The sequence below is a fragment of the Cetorhinus maximus genome, chromosome 6 (genome assembly GCF_964194155.1).
Source record: "Cetorhinus maximus chromosome 6, sCetMax3.hap1.1, whole genome shotgun sequence".
Taxonomy (NCBI): domain Eukaryota; kingdom Metazoa; phylum Chordata; class Chondrichthyes; order Lamniformes; family Cetorhinidae; genus Cetorhinus; species Cetorhinus maximus.
Genome location: NC_135884.1, coordinates 28,976,341 through 28,998,726, shown reverse-complemented (window position 1 = coordinate 28,998,726; position 22,386 = coordinate 28,976,341). Strand labels below are relative to the sequence as shown.

At 42.0% G+C, this 22,386-nt stretch overlaps 1 protein-coding gene across 1 annotated transcript; it reads left to right on the top strand.

Annotated features, from left to right (window-relative positions):
* The first annotated feature begins 429 nt into the window (after positions 1 to 429).
* LOC144681674 (uncharacterized) lies at positions 430 to 22,162 on the top strand. The gene is made up of 4 exons (XM_078543493.1): positions 430 to 1,111; positions 11,863 to 12,010; positions 12,885 to 13,046; positions 21,082 to 22,162. Exons 1-4 carry the CDS (start codon positions 1,027 to 1,029, stop codon positions 21,305 to 21,307), a joined length of 621 nt encoding a protein of 206 aa, XP_078399619.1. The 5' UTR covers positions 430 to 1,026; the 3' UTR covers positions 21,308 to 22,162.
* The last annotated feature ends 224 nt before the right edge of the window (positions 22,163 to 22,386 follow it).

The following is a 22,386-nucleotide window of genomic DNA, read 5'->3' as shown; positions in this document are numbered from 1 at the left end:
AGTTAGTCATGTCTTTTCTGTTATATCATGAGAACGAGCAGAACCATGATATTGATGCAAGCACAAAATAGGTGCAAAAACACCACCGCCTCAGAATGAAGTGTGTTTGCAAGTGTTTGGAACTTGCAGAAATGGACGTAATTGGGGCAGTTTTCAATCCAGTGTAGATACTAACCTGAAAAATGGTCACGTCGTTAATTCAGCATTGAACAGCGAATCTATACATCAGCATAAAGAATTTCAATTGCAGATTTTTAGGCTGAAGATAAATTGTTCATTAAAATGTTGGTAGTGAGGATTTAGGTCATGAGGTCTGCTGCAGAGAACTGTAAAACTTCATCGATCTTATCTTTCTCTTAGCGTTGTTTTTCCGGTGTAAAAATAAAACCATGATAGGTACACCCTCCGCCCACCCCATTCTAACTAACAGATTTTTTGCTTGGGGCAGGATTGTGCACTTCGCCGTGTTTCAACCTGGTATCAATTGAGAGCTGACAAAATGCACCCCTGGGTGCAAATCCTCCGCCGAAGCGGATTTTTACCATTCCCATCGAGAGACCGGAATGCCTGTTCAAAGTGAAGCGTTGCTTCATACTGAAACCACAGCTCGTAGGTGGAGAGCGGGGGGGGGGGGAACAAAGCTAACGAGGAAGTGATACTTGTGTGTGGTATAACGGCAGTCACGCAACTTTTCGGATTGCTGATGGAACTGGTGTGACTGTTCGATCGCCTCGAATTAGTGACCAAGGAAAGGGACACAAATGGACCATCCGCCACTAAACGTCTCCCTGTGATGTCGTGCATTACAAACACGGCGGGCGATCAGTAATTTTCCTCCCAACACAAGGCTCAGGAAGACAAAGCACCAGAAAAAGGATCAGACTTTGAAAGCTCAGAAACAACAACAACAACAAAAAAACCCACCGAGTCTCAGGTCTCGACAACAAAAAGGCAGAAAAAGTGATCCGTCTTAAAAAAAACTAAAAAACAAGGATTAATTGAGGCGATCAATTGGTAACCTCGGATATGCAAACAGCTACCGAATCGCCCTTTAATAACTCAGGAATAGGTGTATTCTCGGAAGATGCCAACAGCGTCCAGAATCATAAAGGTGAGGGGAATTTGCCGCCTTGAATTGCCTGAACAGAGAGATACGACAGTTTTTGCTGATGGTGCTGCATTTTGATGGCATGTCTCCCTTTTTGGACGCCATTGCAAATACATACCTGGAGTCAGTGTATTTGCACAGTGTTAACTGGGACAGAAGCCCGGCCACTTAAATATTCTGGTACAAATTTCCTGCAGTAAGATTATCCACCCGCTGTCATCGGGTGAAATACTACAGATTCCAGCAGCACTGTCACAAGGGCAGGACAGCAAATCTCACTTATTCACACTTGCCTCGTTTTACCATTTAAGAGGATTTTTAAGGGGACGTTTGAATATCCCATTGCAAACACAATCGTCTTGTCAGATTTGTAAACCTGAGTTTAACTTTTCAAACAAGGTAAAATTATAGAGACCTAAAGGAAACTAGATTTGGCTTCAAATTGTTGTAGGTCAAATTATTTAAATAGGAAAAAAGATATGAGTGACTGGAAGACTGGGCTGGAGGGATGTTTCGGTGGAATTGTTTAATCGCGGCAATTGGTTTAAGAAATTAGTTTCTGGCTCATCTTTGTCTTCTGGGTACATTGGCGGCGGTGGAGCGTGGTGAGCGCCCCCTCCCGATGAGATGGGGGAAGGCTGAAGATGCTCAGTCCGGTCCCCGCTCATTAGTCTGGGGGGAATGCAGAGGTTGTTCCAAGGCTTAATTCGAACCCTTTATCCATTTTCTCATGGAAATATTTTCTGAGTTATTTTCCTGCAGATTTACGAGCTTTTATCAAGAGTGAACGATATTCGTTGTATGAATAATGCCCTGTTTTTATGCAATAATTTTGAACGCTTTATTTTTTTTTTGGAGAAGTAATGTCAGGTTCGAAACGAAATGGGTTTACGCCTCTTCCTCTGATTTTATTAAAATACTGTAGCCATCGCAGATAGTTTCCCGTTTCCTTGTGCAACTTTATTTTGAGCTTAACTAAGTCTGTTTTTGTAGTGTGTTGCATTCTGCATGACAACTGTTTTCTCATTGATCAACTTAACATTGAAATAGAGGAATAATTGAAATTGTACATTCTCTTGTTCTTGAAACCCAGTGTACGACCACTTCCGCCAACAGTCTGTCGGAACATCAAATGATCAATATTTCATGCAGTTGTACGGAAATAAGATCTTCACTTCCTTTTGTTGCACTTAAACACGCGCAGTTTTTAACACTGATGCTTTGGTTTAGGTTCCTGTGTTAATAACTTAAAACAACCTTGCTTTTAAGGAGCTAGCACAGTGGTTGAGAACCCCGAAACCGACAGAGAGAATGCAGGCTTTGATGCTTGATCATCCTTATAAACTTTGGCCTGTATAGGAGGATAAAACTCAGCGGTATCCTCTAAATTTTGCACGATTCTATACCATGTGGCCTGTTTTTTTTTGCCTGCTGTGAATCTACACAAAAGTTCTTGCTTACTGCAGATGCTTGGGATAGAAGGTTTTATCTCAGTCTTGCTGTTCATTAATTGATTCATTGGGAGTGAGGTAAAATACTTCTGTGCTCAGCAGTGCACACGTGCATTTTGGTTATGTGTGAAATGATTCGAGTTTGATGGATTTAAAATGAAGTTTTATACCTAATAGAGTTTGTTCGACATTGAACTTTCAAAGGTCACTTTATTATTTAAGCAATCCAAAATAGCCCCAAATCTCATTGAGGAAAAAGAAAATAAAATATCACTTAGTCATTTATGGACTGCTGTCTGTCAGTTCCACATGGGCAATATGGTTAAAGTGGACTCAGAAACAACTGGATACTGGATTCACCACTATTCGGTGTGAGGTTGATTAAGTGACTTGTAGAAAAATAATGTTTCTGACAAATTTGAGTTGTTGATCAGCCTAGCAAGCATCTGGTCTTCATTATGATACTTCAATTTTGCTGTTTGCAGTTTGGCGCAGAAGATTCGGTTATCCATGGCATTTGAGGATTCTTGAGCAAAGTGTCCAAAGTAGACTAACAAAATTGGTCAGCACTGGAGTTAATGACTATTGATGCATTGTGATATTTACAATAAGGTACCTCACAAAAGGTGAAAATACAAGATAAGGTCTCATGGAGTTTGGGGTGATATATTAGCATCAATTGAGGATTGGTTAACAGACTGAAAACAGGGAGTGGAGCTAAATGGGGCATTTTCAAGTTGGCAGACTGTGCCAAGTGGATTGTCACAAGGATCAGTACTAGGGCCTCAGCTATTTACAATCTATATTAATGACTTAGATGAAGAGACTGAGAGTAATGTATCGGTGTTTGCTGATGATGCAAAGCTAGGTGGGAATGTTAGCTGTGAGAAGGAGACACAAGGTATTTTAAACTCTGGTTAGGTGAATGGGCAGTGAGGAGGCAGATGGAATACTATGTGGGGATGTGTGAGGTTATTCACTTTGATAGTGAGAATAAAAAAGCAGAATATTTATAAAAAGGTGTGAAACTTGTTGATGTTCAGAGGTACCTGGGGTGTACTTGTACAAGGAACACAAAGTTAGCAAGCAGGTACAGCTAGCAATTAGGAAGTCAAATTGCATGTCGGCCTTTATTGCAAGGGGGTTGTAGTGCAAGAATAAGGAAGTCTTGTTACAATTGTACAGGGTTTTGATGAGACCACACTTAGAGCACTGTGTGCACAATTGGTCTCCATATTAAAGGAAGAATATACTTGCGTTGGAGGTGGTTCACTAGCTTAGGTCCTGTGATAAAAGGGTTGTCCTATAATGACAGGCTGAGTAAATTGGGCCTGTACTCCTTGGAGTTTAGAAGAATAGGAGGTGATCTCATTCAAACATAGAAGATTTTGAAGGGGCTTGACAGAGTAGACACAGAGGTCGTTTCCCTTGGCTGGGGAATCTAGACAACAGGGGCACTGTCTCAGAATAAGGGAACGTTCATTTAGAACTGAAATTAAGTGAAATTTCTTCACTCAAAGGGTTGTGGATGCTCCATTGTTGAATATATTTAAGGCTAAGATAGTCAGATCTTTTTGGTGTCTTGAGGGAAATGGGAAGCGGGTGGGAAAGTGGAGTTAAGGCCGATGATCAGCCATGAAAATATTGAATGGAGAAGCAAGCTTGAGGGTCCATATGGTCTACTCCTCCTATTTCTTATGTTCTTGTGTTTTTAATGATCTGTTATTGCCAGTTGATGAGTGCGTGTTCTTGGCATCAGCACAGCTACTGCTTGTTGAAGGCTGATAGTTGATGTGCTTGGGTCCTAACCAGAGTTTAATTTTGGTGCCTTATAGCAGTCAGTCAGCAGTATGTAACTATAACATCTCTGAAACTTTGTTTAATGAGTACTTTTGAAGAAAGGACATGACAGATCACAAGAGACCGATTCATCAGTTCATTCCTACAGGAATAGTAAAGTGCAGCTGGATTTCTTCCAGCTGAAAGTAAACAGCCTTGAGCAATAGCTGGAGACATTCCATAGTAGTACAAAAGTGAGACAAGAAGTTCAAACTGTAAAAGTTTATGCATAATGGAAAATACTCCATAACATGCGTTGCTTGCGTACATACAGATAGAAAAGAGGAGTGAAGTAGAGAAGGGGCAACAACTGACCATTGATCAATAAGGGAAGAGGAGATCGGAATAGCATGTAGAGGAGATTCCCTTGTTTGGAATTATCTAAATAGTTTGCTGAACTGGATGCCTGCAATGATAAGTGCCAGTGAAACAGAAGGACAATAACAAGCAGCATCTCGACTCTTAAAGCAAGTTGTTTCACATGGGGGGCGGGGGAAGCTGGTAAAGGTACTGGTGAGAACAGGCAAGCGGTAGCTGTATTGATTAATTAGAGGAATAGGAAATCTTTATTACAGCTATGACTTTGAATCATGTATTGCCTCCCAGGTGCCAAGATTGAGGGATGTAATAACATGGCTAGAAATACTTACAGGGAAATGTTGCCAAAGCTATTGCTCGCACAGAAAAGGCTAGTGTAAGAAACCTGGGATAGGTATCCAGATATATATTTGTCAAGGAAGCAGAAGACAAATCCTTAACCCCTTCACCATAAATTCTTGCCAAGGAACTGTCTCCAGTTTACCACCCGGTCTACACCTAGGAGTGAATGATATTTTTATTTGGCTTGCAAAGGTTTCTTATGCCAACCTTGTTTAGTTTGTATTCATATTTACCTCAAAAACCTCCAATTAGGATACCCACTGCTAATGCAGGTCATGCATTAATTGCTTATTAACTTCAAGATCATGATTGGCAATACTGAGTATGTTTTTAAAAGAGTAGATGGGGTTAACTACCAAATAAATGAGAGCTTATAGTGGCAGTCCAATTCTACCACACTAACTCCACCTTAACTAGTTTTCAGATTGTCAAATTCTAGTTGAAATCAATATCTAAGATTGGTATAAACTGGTGAGATTAATTTACACTTAGCTTGTCAACTATGTAATAAGTCTAACAGCATTAGAAAGCAGTCTGCTGGTTTCTATGTGCTGATGGTTAACAATGTTCTAGAATTTATACACCTCATAGTTATAAATTGAGTGGTTTACCCCAGGCCACTGGTGTTGGCTTCTGGGACATGAGAGCGATGAACCTCTAACTCTGCAGTTGATGTCTGATGCTTTCAGATCCTCTGCCTCTGGGCCAATCCACCTTATGCACTGGTCTCAGTATTCAAATGAGCTGACTTAAATCTTATCTTAAACAAAAAATAGAAAATACATGGAAAAACTCAGCAGGTCTGGCAACATCGGCGGAGAAGAGTACAGTTGATGTTTCGAGTCCTCATGACCCTTCAACAGAACTAAGTAAAAATAGGAGAGGGGTGAAATATAAGCTGGTTTAAGGAGGGGAGGGGCGGAGAGCGTGTCAGCTTGTTCCTGCCCCACGGAACTCATTTCTCGCTATCTTGACTCCCTCCTCTCTCCCCTTGCCCAGTCCCTTCCCACCTACATCCGTAATTCCTCTGACACCTTACGTCACATCAACAATTTCCAGTTCCCTGGCCCCAACCGCCTCCTCTTCACCATGGACGTCCAATCCCTCTAAAGCTCCATGCCCCACCGGGATGGTCTGAGGGCTCTCAGCTTCTTCCTCCAACAGAGGCCCGAACAATCCCCATCCACCACTACTCTCCTCCGTCTGGCTGAACTTGTTCTCACACTGAACAATTTCTCCTTTAACTGCTCTCACTTCCTCCAAATAAAAGGTGTGGCTATGGGTATCTGCATGGGCCCCAGCTATGCCTGTCTCTTTATGGGGTATGTGGAACATTCCTTGTTCCAGTCCTACTCCGGCCCCCTCCCACAACTCTTTCTCCGGTACATCGATGATTACTTCGGTGCTGCTTCATGCTCTAGTCTGGACCTGGAAAAGTTTACTAATTTTGCTTCCAATCTCCACCCCTCCATCATTTTCACATGGTCCATCTCTGACACTTCCCTTCCTTGACCTCTCTGTCTCAATTTCTGGTGATAGATTGTCCACCAATATCCATTACAAGCCTACCGACTCCCACAGCTACCTCGACTACAGCTCCTCACACCCCGCTTCCTGTAAGGAATCCATCCCATTCTCTCAGTTCCTTCGCCTCCGTCACATCTGTTCTGATGATGCTACCTTCAAAAACAGTTCCTCTGACATGTCCTCCTTCTTCCTTAACCGAGGTTTTCCACCCACGGTAGTTGACAGGGCCCTCAACCGTGTCCAGCCCATCTCCCGCACATCCTCCCTCACACCTTCTCCTCCCTCCCAGAAACATGATAGGGTCCCCCTTGTCCTCACTTATCACCCCACCAGCCTCCGCATTCAAAGGATCATCCTCCGCCATTTCCGCCAACACCAGCATGATGCCACCACCAAACACATCTTCCCTTCACCCCCCCGGCGGCATTCCATAGGGATCGTTCCCTACATGACACCCTGGTCCACTCCTCCATCACCCCCCCCCCCCCCCCCCCCCCCCACCCCCTCCTGAAACCAGCTCATGTTTCACCCCTCTCCTATTTTTACTTAGTTCTGTTGAAGGGTCATGAGGACTCGAAATGTCAACTGTACTCTTCTCCGCCGATGCTGCCAAACCTGCTGAGTTTTTCCAGGTATTTTCTATTTTTTGTTTTGGATTTCCAGCATCCGGAGTTTTTTGTTTTTAAATCTCATCTTCCCTGATCTCCGAAAAAACTTGCACATTTAATATAATACTCTGGCGAGAGCAATGAGGACGATTAAAGAAAACACATTTAAGGGGAAGCTAGATTAGTGCATGAGGGAGAAAGGAATGAAAGGTTATGTTAGATGGAGTAGGGCAAGGGAAGGCTCATATGGAGCATAGACACCAGAATAAAACATTTGGGGCAAATGGCCTGTTCCTGTGGTGTAAACTGATGACACAAAGTTGGGTGGGAAGGTGAGCTGTGAGGAGAATGCAGAGATGCTTCAGTGTGATTTGGACAAGCTGTGTGAGTGGGCAAATACATGGCAGATGCAGTATAATGTGGATAAATGTGAGGTTATCCACTTTGGTAGCATAAACAGGAAGGCAGATTATTTTCTGAATGGCTATAAATTGAGAGAGGGGAATGTGCAAACAGACCTGGGTGTCCTCGTACACCAGTCGCTGAAGGTAAGCATGCAGGTGCAGCAGGCGGTAAAGAAGCCAAATGCTATGTTGGCCTTCATAGCAAGAGGATTCGAGTACAGGAGCAGGGATGTCTTGCTGCAAGTATACAGGGCCTTGGTGAGACCACACCTGGAATATTTGTGTGCAGTTTTGGTCTCCTCATCTGAGGAAGGAGTTTCCTGCTATAGATGGAGTGCAGCGAAGGTTTACCCGACTGATTCCTGGGATGGCGGGACTGTCATATGAGGAGAGATTGAGTCGGTTAGGATATTCGCTGGAGTTCAGAAGAATGAGGGGGGATCTCATAGAAACCTACAAAATTCTAACAGGATTGGACAGGGTAGATGCAGGAAGGATGTTCCTGATGGTGGGGGAATCCAGAACCAGGGGTCACAGCCTGAGGATACGGGGTAGACCATATAGGACTGAGATGAGGAGAAATTTCTTCACCCAGAGAGTGGTGAGCCTGTAGAATTTGCTACCACAGAAAGTAGTGAGGCCAAAACACTGTATGTTTTCAAGAAGGAGTTAGATATAGCTCTTGGGGTGAAAGGGATCAAAGAATATGGGGAGAAAGCAGAAGCAGGCTATTGAGTTGGATGATCAGCCATGATCATAATGAAGGCAGAGCAGGCTCGAAGGGCCGAATGGCCTACTCCTGCTCCTATTTTCTATGTTTAACTCTATGTAAAAGATATGTACAAATAAACAATTACGCAGCTAAAATTTGCAAAATTTTAAATATTCAAACAAAAAGCATTAATTTGATTAGAGCCGTTTTACTTGATTTGTATGTTGCTGCAGTCTGCTGCACAACTTACTGTTAATTAGACAGACCAAAATGAACGTGGAGATATTATCTCTTATTTTGAACATAGTGGATTACTTACTGCTTTAAATATTCACATTTTTTTTATTTGTTCGTGGGATGTGGGCATCGCTGGCTGGGCCAGCGTTTATTGCCCATCCCTAATTGCCCTTGTTCAGAGGGCAGTTAAGAGTCAACCACATTGCTGGTCTGGAGTCTCATGCAAACCAGACTAAGTAAGGGCAGCAGATTTCCTGCTCCAAAGGACATTCATGAACCACTATTAAGATATTCACATTAAGATAGATTCTTCACACTAGTGGTTAATAATCCACAATGGTTTCATGGTCATCATCAGACTTTTAATTCCAGATTTTTATTGAATTCAAGTTTCACCATCTGCCATGGTGGGATTTGAACCCACGTCCCTAGAGCATTACTAGTCACTGGAATACCAGTGCCACTATGCCACCTGCTCCCCATTATCTAGTCCCTAAAGAACTGAGTGTGGAGGTGTATAATCAATCCCACTTAAAACTGTTTGATGAGCATCTACCTATTATGCACCACTGCAGAATATACACAGTAGGAATTATTATACCATATGCTCAACAGAAGCCTTGGATTCAACACTGAGTTCACAATTTCAGTTCATAACCTCTGATCCCCATTTTTCATTGGCAGCTGTTGGTGTTGCCATTTACACCTCCTCTAGACCCATCTTTTTCTTTACTTGCTGCATTACCACCCCTTTTGTCATTTAATCTCTCCTACCTTCCACCCTGTCACAGACCTTTCCTTTTGTCCTTTCCTCCCCTCCCACGTTCCTTGCCTCTCTACTTGCTTAAACCCTGTCACATCAGAACTTTTCCAGTTTTGATGAAAGGTCATTGTTCTGGAACATTACCTGTTTCTCTCTCCACAGACACTGCCTGACCTGCTGAATATTTCTAACATGTTTTTATTTATAGTTTCATTCATTTGCATCATTATAATTCTCTTAAATAATTCATCCAAAATCTGAGATGTCAGAAATAGTATGTATTAATCAGACTAATTTTCAGAGTATATTATAATTGTGCCCATGAAAGTTGTGTGCGTAATCAAAACATAAATTGAATTAAATGAGTTGCAATATTTAGTTGAATTACATGTTTACATTTCATTTCATATGGATAAAATCTTCCATTATTAAGTCTATTCATTCCATTTAATTGAGCATAATTATTTGCAAAAAACACCTTAGTTATATGTGACTTTACTCCAAGGTCAGTTTCATAAGTTCCAAGTTTTGATGTTGGATTTCCAGATGAAATTCTTTGTTCTAATGTACCCAGTTTTTAAACTGACATCCATGGACCATAGATGGTCCACAAGTGGGTCCGTAAGATCATCAGATTTCTACCTATTTCTACATATGAGCCATGCAATGTATGTGCTATAAGCACAGTGCTTCAAGACTTCTGGACCTTTTTCCTGTTGTAAACGCAACTGAATCATGAAAATGTTAAGAGTCATGCATGAAAAGTGGCAGAAATTGCTGAACAGAAGTTACAATTGAAAACTCTTTTAATTTAATCTTAACAAAAATGTAAGTGCTCCCGAACGTGTCGTAGGTATAAGTCCTAAGGTGTCAAATGTCAATTTGACTTTGACAGTGTTCTAATAGTGCCCTCAGTATAATGCTGGTACTTCTATTTTTACTGAAGCTGAGACTGTCTCAAGAGTCTAATAAAGTAACACATTTTTAAAGTGTGCTTGGCATAATGCTGCTGCAAGACCATTGGCACCACTCATGCATGTATGTAACTATCATCTTAACAATGAATGGAGCTGGGCTCTGATGAGCAGCAGACAGAGCAGCTTGTGCAACCTACAGTACCTTGTAAATAGCCAAATAACGCTCCACATCATCAAAGAATGTAAGAAATAAAAGCAAGAGTAGGTCATACAGCTTCCCACTTGCTCTGCCATTCAGTAAGACCATGGCTGATCATCTACCTCAACCCTCAACTCCACTTTACCACCCTATCCCCATATTCCTTAATTCCATCATCACAGCCTAGTAGGATCCAAATGCAGTGATGTGTCTTGCTATTTGTTTACTTTGCCATTTTTTTTTGTTTATCTGGTGGTAGGGCGAGTCCTATTTCCTTGCTGATGCTGTATTGTACCTCCCTCCTTGACATGCTGGTATTGGTGACATCATCCACATAGAAGCTAACAACACCCACCTTTACACCACCTACCTCTGTGCTGTCAGACTGTGCTTTCAGTCACCCAGGCTCTCCTTTAAGACCTTGTGTAAAATTGCTAAGAATCAGCAGGTGCACACTTCAGAAAATATCAACAGATGGAGTTAGTTTAAAGGTTCTCTATTACCAAATTCTTTGGGGAAAAAAGAAACTGATTGTGAATGTTACACTTTCCCTTATTCTTGCTGTTGATGTGATGGTGTGTTAAAGAAAGTGGAGACAGGTAAGTACACTTTCAAACATCATTTTGAAGGGGCTTGGCTGTATATTCTTCATCTAAATCACTTATGAAGATCAGTTAAATCCTCTTAGTCTATAGGCCTGATCTGAGTATACAACTAAGTATGCTAATTCGGAGGACCGCAAAATCACATTGTTAATCAATTATGCTAATAATTTAAACAGGCAGTTTCTTATGAAATAGCTAACTAAAAGATCAGAATGCTAGGCTTGAGGAAAACTGGAGTGGAGCTTAATTGTACTGGTGTTAATGTTGATCTCCTACATGGGCACAGAAACTGCTTGGCATTTCAAAGCTGGAAATTGCAAATGTTCAATAGTGATATCCGCTGCATTACAATATGCTGTTCTGTTTCTGTAGAGACAAGTAGCACAGACTTTTGAATACTCTGGTTTATTGGTCATAGCAAGCCACATGTGCTTCCTTATTCTGCTTAAGCAAGACCCATAGCCTGTTTGTGTTCGTGTTATTATTTCATCAGAGCAATGTTTCACTTCTGGAATTGTTGTCTACTATGAACTGGACTTCCAACCACAAATATTTATTCCATGTTTTATTCCAATTATTAGTGTCTCTAACCTTCATACGACTATGTAAAACAAGGATATTTATTCATTCATTGAGTTCGTTCCCAATTGCGTACTACTCCCATTTTGCCTAATTCCTTCTAGAATGTTCACTATTTTAAACTCGCAACAGGGAAGTAGCATTGTCCTTTTGTTTTTTAAAATTTTACAGAATATTGTTCTCTACCTTAAAATACGAATAATGCAGATTTTGGAAGGTAATTGAATACTGAAATATTGCTGTTTTATTTCAGCTGTTTCGAAGTATGAAGATTTTGGTTTTAAAGTTGCAGTGGTTGCTTCCATTGTCAGCACAGCTGTAATTTTATTGATGAGCATGGCTTTTTTAACCAATTGTCTTATCAAATGTGTGAAGAAGAATGAAAGAAGGAAACAACAGAGGTAGGAAGGATGTGAATGAAGAATGTATTAAATTGTGATGTTATGAGGATTGTTGTTTCTTCGCTGCCAATTTTCTCCCATCAGCCAGGTAAACACGCCTCAAACATGAACTTAGACGGTGAGTGAAGGCAGACAAGCCTTACTGTGGGAGGAAGCACAACCAAGCTTGATTGTGCCCACGTACAAGTACTTTCAATAAGGGTCACTGGATAGCCACCAGCAACAGGAATCCTCCCTGTTTTAGTTTTCCTGACCCAGAAACATTGGCAATACCTCCCCTGTTGCATCAACTGAAATCAACTAACTCAGCCCAGCCTAGAGATGTTACATATTTATTCAGAAGATTCTTGCTTTGGCTCACAAAGCGAAGCAATGCCTTGTTATAAAAATCAAATGGGTCAGCACACTGAGTGTTGGGGAGTGGTTTCCTGCAGCATTAGTTACCAACGTGAGCTGGGTTGTGAAGAGATGAGACTTTACATGCTTTCCCCAGGAAAGGAGCGAGGGCTTGAAAAGTGAGTCAAGCCAGAAAACCTCTGAGTCCTTTTCAGTATCCGGTTGCACAGCTGAGCCTTTCTTCCTCTCCTTAATGGCACAAAATTGGTTGCAAGTGGAGAAGAAAAGCTTTCAAAAATTTGGAGGAGAATGTCTATGATATACGAATTTATAAAACTGACAGACGGGAAAAGACCAACTGCTCCACCTAACCTCACTTGCATAATTGTGATGCCTTATGCATTCACTTTCTACCCAGCCAAAGCCATGTAATCTTCAGGGAGAGGTCAAAACCAGAAGAACATGCAGGTTAATTAGGGGGACAAAGTAATTTTGTTTCAAACATTATTTTAACTAAATCCTGTAATTTTTTTTTCAGAGGATTGCAAACTTGGTACCAGATTGAATGTAATGTAATGGGAGAGTCAGGAGACGTTTATCGTGACCATAAAGGCAGAAACAATAACAACAACAAACTCGAAGATAATATGTTAACTAAAGAATTAGAAAGGAATGCACTGGACAAGAAAGGACTTTTCAGGTAAAATTGTTTGAATCTACGATTGCCAGAGAACTTGTTGAATGTAAGTAGCTACATTGCGTTAAGAATAATACACCTTTCCTTAACACACAATAAAATAGAGGTCCCTGATAATTTAATTGATCACTGCCTAAAATATAAAACTGAGCTACACAGATCTTTGAAAATACCACATATGAACCCAAGTCCACGCTGAGCTAATCGATCACAGGAGAAGAGTAAAATCAGCTCTCACTCCTTTTTCAGTGCCCTTTGGTAGAAAGGAGTGTGGCCTGAGTGTTGCTTTCAATTCATGTCTTGCAGCAAAGTAACCAACACTTAGTGTCAAAGATCAGGTGGCACTAATGGCTGCTGAAGTGAAATACTGGAGGTTGATCAGCACCTGTGGGATCACAGAGCAGTATGAATCAGAGCTTTTAATGGATGGGGGATAAAATGTAGTAAAATGCCATGATACTGCTACTCTGAAAGGATGCATATAAACGTTAATATTCAATAATAATTTGCTGCTTGCTTCTTTATTTTCTGGTTTTCCAGGACTAACATAGTAAAAGTACTTTGGAAGTGAAATGTCCCCTTCCTGCGAAGCAGAAAGCCCTGTGCACTGCAGTTTGGCTCAGTCAGGAAGTTTTATTAGCTTTACATAGATCACTCTGAGATATTTATAGGGAGCAGTGTCAAAGAAGTTAAGCGATTTTTGTCTATGATGGGTCATTTATTGGATTATTTCTTGATGGTCACAGCACAAAGGGTTTAAAAGTGGCTACTCCTAGCAGTTTCTGCTGGCTGTAAAGGGTTTGTGTGGCAGTGTGGTATGCTGATAGTCCTATGCATCTTTTGCTGCCGTTGTCCTCGGACAGAGATCAAGCTCAAAGATCATTCCAAGTTTTTGGAACAAATCCAAGTGATTTTCCAGGAAGGGGTCAAGCTATTCCATTTAATCACAAGAATCCTGTAAATGACTGACCATATAACGTAGTTAAGAATAATTGTTTTTATTACGTTTGTTCTGGGATGTCTTCAGAAAAATGTGGAATTATGTCTTGGTCGATGTCGAATGAAACTTTTAAAAATCTTTCACAGTATGTGAGCGTTGTTGGCATATGATGCCCATTCCTAATTGCCCTTGAGAAGGTGGTAGTAGTGAGCCACCTTCTTGAACTACTGCAGCCCATGTGGTGTAGGTACACCCGCAGTACTATTAGGGAGGAAATTCCAGGATTTAGATCCAGTGGCAGTGAAAGAATAGTTCCAGGTCAGGGTGGGTATGTGGCTTGCAAGGGAACTTGTAGGTAGTGATGTTCCCATGAGTCTGTAACCCTTGTTCTTCTGGGTGGTAGAAGTTGCAGGTTTGGAAGATGCTACCGAAGGAGGCTTGGTGAGTTGCTGCAGTGCATCTTATAGATGGTACACACTGTTGCCACTGTGCACTGGGGGTGAAGGGAGTGAACATTTAATGTGGTGAATGAGCTGATTAAGTAGGTCACTTTGTTCTGATTGCTGTTGAGCTTCTTGAGTGTTATTGGAACTGCACTCTCCCAGCAAGTGGAGTGTATTCCATCACACTACTGACTTGTGCCTTGTAAATGGTGGACAGACTTTGGGGAATCAGGAGGTGAGTTACTCAATCTCTGACCTGCTCTTGTAGCCACAGTATTTATATGGCTGGTCCAGTTAAGTTTTTGATCAACAGTCACCCCAGGAAGTTGATGGTGGGAGATTCAATGATGGTAATGCCATTGATCATATTAGGAGATGTTTAGATTATCTCTTGTAGGAGATGGCCATTGCCTGGCAAATTTGTGGCACAAATGTTACTTGCCACCTATCAGCAAAAGACAAGGTAGAAGCGTTCACAACGATCTTCAGCCAGAAGTGCCGAGTGGGTGATCCATCTCGGCCGCCTGCTGAGGTCCCCAGTATCACAGATGCCTGGCTTCAGCCAGTTTGATTCACTCCACCACTCCACATGCTATCAAGAAGCTACAGCACTGGATACTACAAAGATTATGGTCCTGACAACATTCTGGCTTGTACTCCAGAACTAGCTGCAACCTGAGCCAAGCTGTTCCAGTACAGCTACAACACCGGCGTCGACCGGCAATGTGGAAAGTTGCCCAGATATGTTCTGCCCATAAAAATCAGAACAAATCCAAGCTGGCCAATTACCACCACATCAGTCTACTCTCAATCTTCAGCAAAGTGATGGGAGGTGTCATCGACAGTGCCATTAAGCAACACTTACTCAGCAATAACCTACTCACTGATGCTCAGTTGGGTCCTTCCAGGGCCACTCGGCTCCAGATCTCATTACAGCCCTGGCCCAAACATGGAGAAAGAAGCTGAACTCCAGAGGTGAGTTGAGAGTGACTGCCCTAGACATCAAGGCAGCATTTGTCCGAGTGTGACATCAAGGAGCCCTAGCAAAACTGGAGTAAATGGGAATCAGGGGGAAAACTCTCCATTGGTTGGAGTCATATCTAGCACAAAGGAAGGTGGCTGTGGCTGTTGGAGGTCAATCATCTCAGTTCTAGGACATCACTGCAGGAGTTCCTCAGGGTAGTGTCCTAGGCCCAACTATCTTCAGTTGCTTCCTCAATGACCTTCCTTCCATTATAAGGTCAGAAGTGAGGATGTTCACTGATGATTGCACAATGGTAGCACCATTCACAACTCCTCAGATACTGAAGCAGTCCGTTTCCATATGTAGCAAGACCTGGACAACATTCAAGCTTGGGCTGATTAGTAGCAAGTAACATTGCATCACACAAGCGCCCGGCAATTACCATCTGCAACAAGAGAAAATCTAACCATTGCCTCTTGACAGTCAACAGCATTGACCAGAAACTGAACTGGATCAACCGTGTAAATATTGTGACAACAAGAGCAGGTCAGAGGCTGGGAATTCTGCAGAGAGTATCTCACTTCCTAACTCCCCAAAGACTATCCACCATCCACAAAGCACAAGTCAGGTGTATGATGGAATATTCTCCACTTCCCTGGGAGGGCAGCTTCAACAACATTCAAGAATCTTGACACCATCCAGGACAAAGCAGCCCACTTGATTGGCAACCCATCCACCACCTTCAACATCCACTCCCTTCTCTGCAGTGGCAGTGTTGTGTACCATCTACAAGAGGCACTGCAACAACTTACCGAGCCTCATTTGGCAGCACCTTTTAAACCCGCGACCTCTACCACCTCGAAGGACAAGGGCAGCAGACACATGGGAACACCACGACCTACAAGTTGCCCTCAAAGCCACACACCATCCTGACTTGGAACTATAATCGCCGTTCCTTCACTGTCACTGGGTCAAAATCCTGAACACCCTTCCTAACAGCACTGTGAGTGTACTTACACCACATGGACTGGAGCGGTTCAAGAAGGCAGCTCACCACCATCTTCTCAGGGACAATTAGGGATGGGCAATAAAAATGATGGCCTAGCCAGCAACCCCCACCTTCCATGAAAGAATTTTAAAAAACAAAAAAGCCCAGGCCTGAACATTTCCAGATCTTGCTGTATACAGGCAAAGGCTACTTCAATATCTGAGGAGCTGTAAATGGCACTGAATACTGTGCAATCATCTGTGGACATTCTCACTACTGACTTTATGTTGGAGGAAGGTCCTTGATGAAGCAGTTTAAGATGATTGGGCCTAGGACACAGCCCTGAGGAACCCCACCAAGATGTCCTGGGGCTGAGATGATTGGCTTCTAACAACCAAAACTGTCTTCCTTTAGTGGAGAGATTCCCCCCCGATTCCTATTGACTTCAGTTTATAACCAGTAAAGGCAATGGGTGGGTCAGCAAGTCCTTCATAACGTACAGCCAAGTTGGAAGTGGATCAATGGCAGCAAAAGATCCCCGGATACTTATTTCTAGGGTCTCTTTAATGTTGAAGGTTAGTGGACAGAAAGCATTTTTGTTTTTGACATTTTGAGTTTAGTAAAGGGTTGAAGTACTTTAAATGTGCTACTTTTATTGGTATTGTTTATTTACCAGTTTAATGTAAAATAGATTTGTTGCAACAGCCCCCTCCTGGACTTTGCTGCCATAGCCTTCTCCTGTAGCCACCCCCAGCTCCCCATTCTCCTACTGGTCAGCACTGGTGTTTTCTGCCATAAACAGCTGAGCAACTGATCAAACCACCTTCATGTGAGGGGCTGCGCTCAGTGCTAAAACCACACCCATTATTTTTATAAACTTGCAATAATTTAAGCAGAGATTGAATTTATAGTGCTGCTGCTATGATATATGGCTGAGCCATAAGTATTAATGGCAGGTATTACTTGGAGTATCCATTCTCCCCGGATGGGTGATGGGGGCATCTACCACTCAAGTGCCTGAAATCTCAAGCGGTAGAGCTGACTGGGGACAGTTGATGACTCTGATGGCAGTGAAGGAACAAAAGTACATTTCCATGGCATGGCAGATGGTAAAGCAGGACCTCAGCGCTTTGGAGGTTTCCAGTCAGCTAAGCTTGATGCAGAGTAGTGATCTCAAGCCATAACCATTTGTCTCTCCCTCTACGAAAAGGAAGTACAAGGTGAAAAGGACACGAGTGAGTTGCCAATGGCTAGGGCACCCAGGGTTGGTGGAACCCTAAATGCGACTGGCAAAAGGCCTGACCAGGCACAGGACAATGGATGACTAGGGTTACCTAAACCCTCAAGGGAGGTCAGACTCTGAAAGCAGATGTCAAACCTACCCGGATAGCCGCAGACTCCTGAACATAGGAACCTGAGATGTTAGAACAAACTGGCCAGCATGAGCAGATCCAGATGGAATGTGAAAGACATTCACGTTGCTAAGATTAGATAGCCAGGTTCAGGACAACTGAACATAGAGGAAGGTAGAAGCTGTACTATTCTGGTGGGGTTGATCATCAATATGGTATGGGGTTTCTGGTGTCCCTGAAGCTGTGGAGCGCCATCACATGTTTGAAACCAGTTAACAACGGAGCGGTTGTGATGCAAATTGAGGCTAAACCAAGAGCAGTGAACCTCAGCCAAGTATACTGCCAACTATAGAATTCTCTGAAGATGATGTTGAGGAGGTGTTTGTGGTCTTTCAAAGAATAGTCAATGCCATCTCCAAACGTGGGAGATTAGTAGTAATGGGAGACGTTAATGCAAAAAAAAGGAAGTGAGGCAACAAAAGTGCTGTGGAAAATTTGGCTTGGGTGAACAAAATGATAGAGGAGAAAAGCTGAAGGATTGGCTAACTAACAACAAACTAGCTTACGTAAATACATGCTTTCAGCACCATGAAAAAGAATGCTAGGTGTGGATATTGCCCAGTGGATAGGACAGAAACATGATTTATAATATTTTGGTGATAGTAATAGAGCAGAATGTATTGATTCCAGAAAGCTGAGTAGTGCAGATTGTGAGTCTGACCATGAGCTTGTATGAGCCAATGTTAAAGGCACTTAGTGGAGACGGAAACATATAAAGGGAAACTCTCCCAAATGACAGGTGGATTGTTTACACAAGAACTCCGGTACATTTGAACAAGTCTTACAGCAGAAGGTGGTTTCAAATGGAGAAGCAAAACCAACTTGGGAAAGATGCTCGTCTGCTATAAAAACCGCATTGAATAAAGTGTAGCCAAAAGCTGAGACTGGCAAAAAAACACTGGATATCAACCGAATGTCTGAAGCTGATAGAAGAACGCTGATGAGCAAAAATCTCTTCAAAAACATTGAAAAATGCTTGTACAGCAGCCTAAAGGACCTGGCTGATAGCAAAGGCGCAGGCAGCAGAAGATGCAAATTGTAAAGGGCAGTCCAAAGAAGTATACAAGGTTGTCACGGCTCTGTCAAAGAAAAGAAGTGTAATAACTGGCATTGGTGTGAAAGGGGCAGACAGGAATATGATCTACGAGGTTGATTAGATAAAGGTAGATAACAGTGGCAGCAATACTGCACCCAACTCTGTGGTCCAGATCTGAATGCAGCTCGTTACACAGCCTGTATCTTGGGAGGATTTGGAACCAGAAGTGCTGATTAGTGAAGTTGAACATGCAGTCAAGAATCTGGAGAACAGCAAAGCGACAGGCCTAGATGACAAACCTGCTAAAGCTGAGACTGGAGGAATGACGGCAGTCAAAACCATGAAAGAAATCATTAAGCTGATATGGAGAAGTGGAATTTGGTCAGTGATTAGCTAGTTTCAGAGCTGATGATGTTGCCAAAGGTTCATGACAGCCAAAACTACTGGAAGAATAGAACAATTAGCCTGATAAGCCATGCCTCCTAGAAATGATCAAAGTCTCTCATACTTCATCACAACAAGGAACAGTTCAGTTTCACTGCAGATGAGGGACATCTGATGCCTCTGGTGCTGTGCAACATAATTGAGAATTATGTCAAAAAGCAAAATGGCAAGAAATTATGGGTACTCATTGTACTTTACGCAAAGGCCTTTGATTCAGTTCACCATGCAGAGCTATCAAAAACCTGGCACGGGTTTGAATTACTACATCACTTAATCTGGCTCATTCAGAGACTTTATGAACAGGCAAAATGTGTGGTACATGTACTTGGAGACAAGACAGAGCCATTCAGTTTTGGCAAAGGAGCCAGACAAGGATGCCTTCTTTCACCACAACCTTTCAATGCCATAGGAGAAAAGGTCATGAGATAAGTCAGCTCTGCTCTCCCAATACATCTTGGGGTCAGTATTGTGGGCCACAAAATCTGGAATATTGGACTTTCTGATAACATTACCCTAATAGCCGAGGACGAGCAACAATTATCCATTAAAGCTGAAGTGCTGAGAAAGTCAAGTTTGATGTTTAGGTTGAACATCATCAACGGCAAGACTCACTCAATGACAATTCACAGTGAGAGCAGTGTGACGATTCAATTTTAATTTCTGGGATTGAAAGTGACCATAAGTGTGGATATCAGCGCTGAAATTTAGGCAATTGCCCACTATACTCATCAGCTGAACAAAGTATAAACAGCCTACATTTGAAAAAGCAACTTGCGAAATCCGCGGTATGGAGCATTGCACATATGGGTGCAAGAGCTGGATGGTCAATAAGTCTGATATGAAGAGGATTGCAGCTTTTGAAATGTGGCTCTGGTGAAGGCTCCTTTAGAGTCAGCTGGACAGAGTGACGAACCAATGAATTTGCCTGCAGGAAAATCAGAGTCCTAGCATCTCGTGGGCATTTAGTTGAAGAGAAAAAGTAGAAATTGCGAAAGTGCAACCATTGGAAAAGGCAGGGTGAGCATCTGGTGTTTGTAACAATAGAAGGTGAAATCAGGAAAGAACAGGCCAGGTTAGAGAAGGACTGGATGGGTGGACTACATCAGAATTTGGATGGAGGGAGGAATAACAGTGGTGTGCAGAGTTGCAATGAAGAGGGAGAGATGCCTATGGCTCCTTCTGGAGTATGGCTAATTATGGATGGATGGTTCTCCCCAGTGTAGCGGCCTCATAATTAAAAAGCAAAACTCAATGACTAAGGGATCTGGAGTAAAAAATAAGTCAAGTTGAACCAAACAAAGTTCGTCTGATGCTGGAGCAAAAGAGATGCATAATAATGTTACTGCATGGAACTATTTGAATCCCATGTGCTTTGAAACAAATTTTCAAGGCTGCCTCAGTGAAATATTGTGCATTGTGGCAGTGAGCTATATAACTTGCCAGGTTCCAGTTTTGATCCCCGCTGTTTCTGATTTAGATCCCTTAGCCAGGCTGATGGTACTACACTTGGTTCTACTACCTGGACTAAAGAGGACAAGTATTAGGCAGGATTTCTGATCAGTGAGCCTTATAGGGAATCCCATGTGTGTCTGCATTAGGTGAGGACAAGATCAGATTTGACTATATTGCCCTCTAACAGTGGAGTTGCTTGCTGACACTATGCACACCCATGGTTGCAGAACAAAATGGTTGCGGAAAGCTGAACTGACCAATTATTTTTATATCTACAAAAAGTGCTTTATGACAAATATTTCATAATTTTGGTTACTGTGAGCACTGTTAGCTTTTAAAGTGTATTTTATTGAATGCAGGTGCCAAGAGAAGACTATAACGGACTTTGAAATCACAGCTTGTTGCAGGGAAAATGGACCGCAAGTAATTTTTCAGCCATGGAATCCACAAGTTTCTAGAAAATACGGATTCACTGAATCAGAGATTTTATTGAATTCACTGACTGACAGGCACGTTATTCAAATGCACGAGTCTCATCAATCTCAAGACAAACATGGACACCATATTCCAAGACACCATCCTTGACACAGGAAGCACTGAACATCTGTTGGTATAGTGTTCAACTGAACAGAAATGTCACAGAACATAACCTTGGGAGTGACATGTGCCTTATGATTAACATATCAGCAGACCTGGTTTTATTAAAGTTTTATTGAGGAAATGTTTATACTCAAAAGAATGTTCACCAATGATAATTGACTATTTCAAGGGGTTCATGTTTTATAAATCCTATCAAAGATCATGAATAAATCATTGGCTGTGACATTAATAATTTAATTGCAATTTACCACAGTACAATATTTGAAGCATGTAAATTATTGTTTACTCCACAGTAACTAGCATACAACAATCGTATGCCTGTCTTAAAGGCTGAATAATGTACTTGTTAAATTAATTATTTTCATTATTGTTGGCGTTTCTGATAAAACAGAATTCCAAACTGAGGTAATTAAACCATTATTGCACTAGCTACTTTCAGGTGTGTTGTGTATTTAGGTCATGTGCAGCTGCTTTTTGCCTTGAGATTTTTTTCATCCAGCCACTCCACAGCTAGAACAAGTGTCGGAGTGAGAGTGGCTAATTTAATACTTCTGCTGGAAGCAGTTTGGTGATCTAATGCAATCCCTATTGTGCTGAACTAATCCTGTTAACATTGAATAACTGCATTCGTACAATTTGTGTACGAGGTTAGTCAAAAATAACTCGTACTGAAGCTCATACCTATGCAGTTACTGTCAAGATGTCTTTGTGATTTTTTCATTTTTGCCATGGTATTTTCCTAATATTGGGAAAGATCTGTACACAGCTGTTTGAAAGCTGGATTGCTGGCCTGTACTGTTTATATTGCTTGAAGCCAGATTAAACTTGATTATACCAGTATTCAGCAGCATCTCTGCAGTACATGTACTGTTCTGGAGTCCCTCAAAGATCAATCCTTGGCCCACTCTCCTCATTATCTACATGTTGCTCTGTGATGACATCATTCATGGACTTGGGATCATTGAAAATGAATCCTTTGTCACCTGCAGATGATTCAATGCTTTCCTGGCTGATCTTCTATCCTGGAGGCATTTGTAATGGAAGGGGCTGAAGTAGAGGCAGAA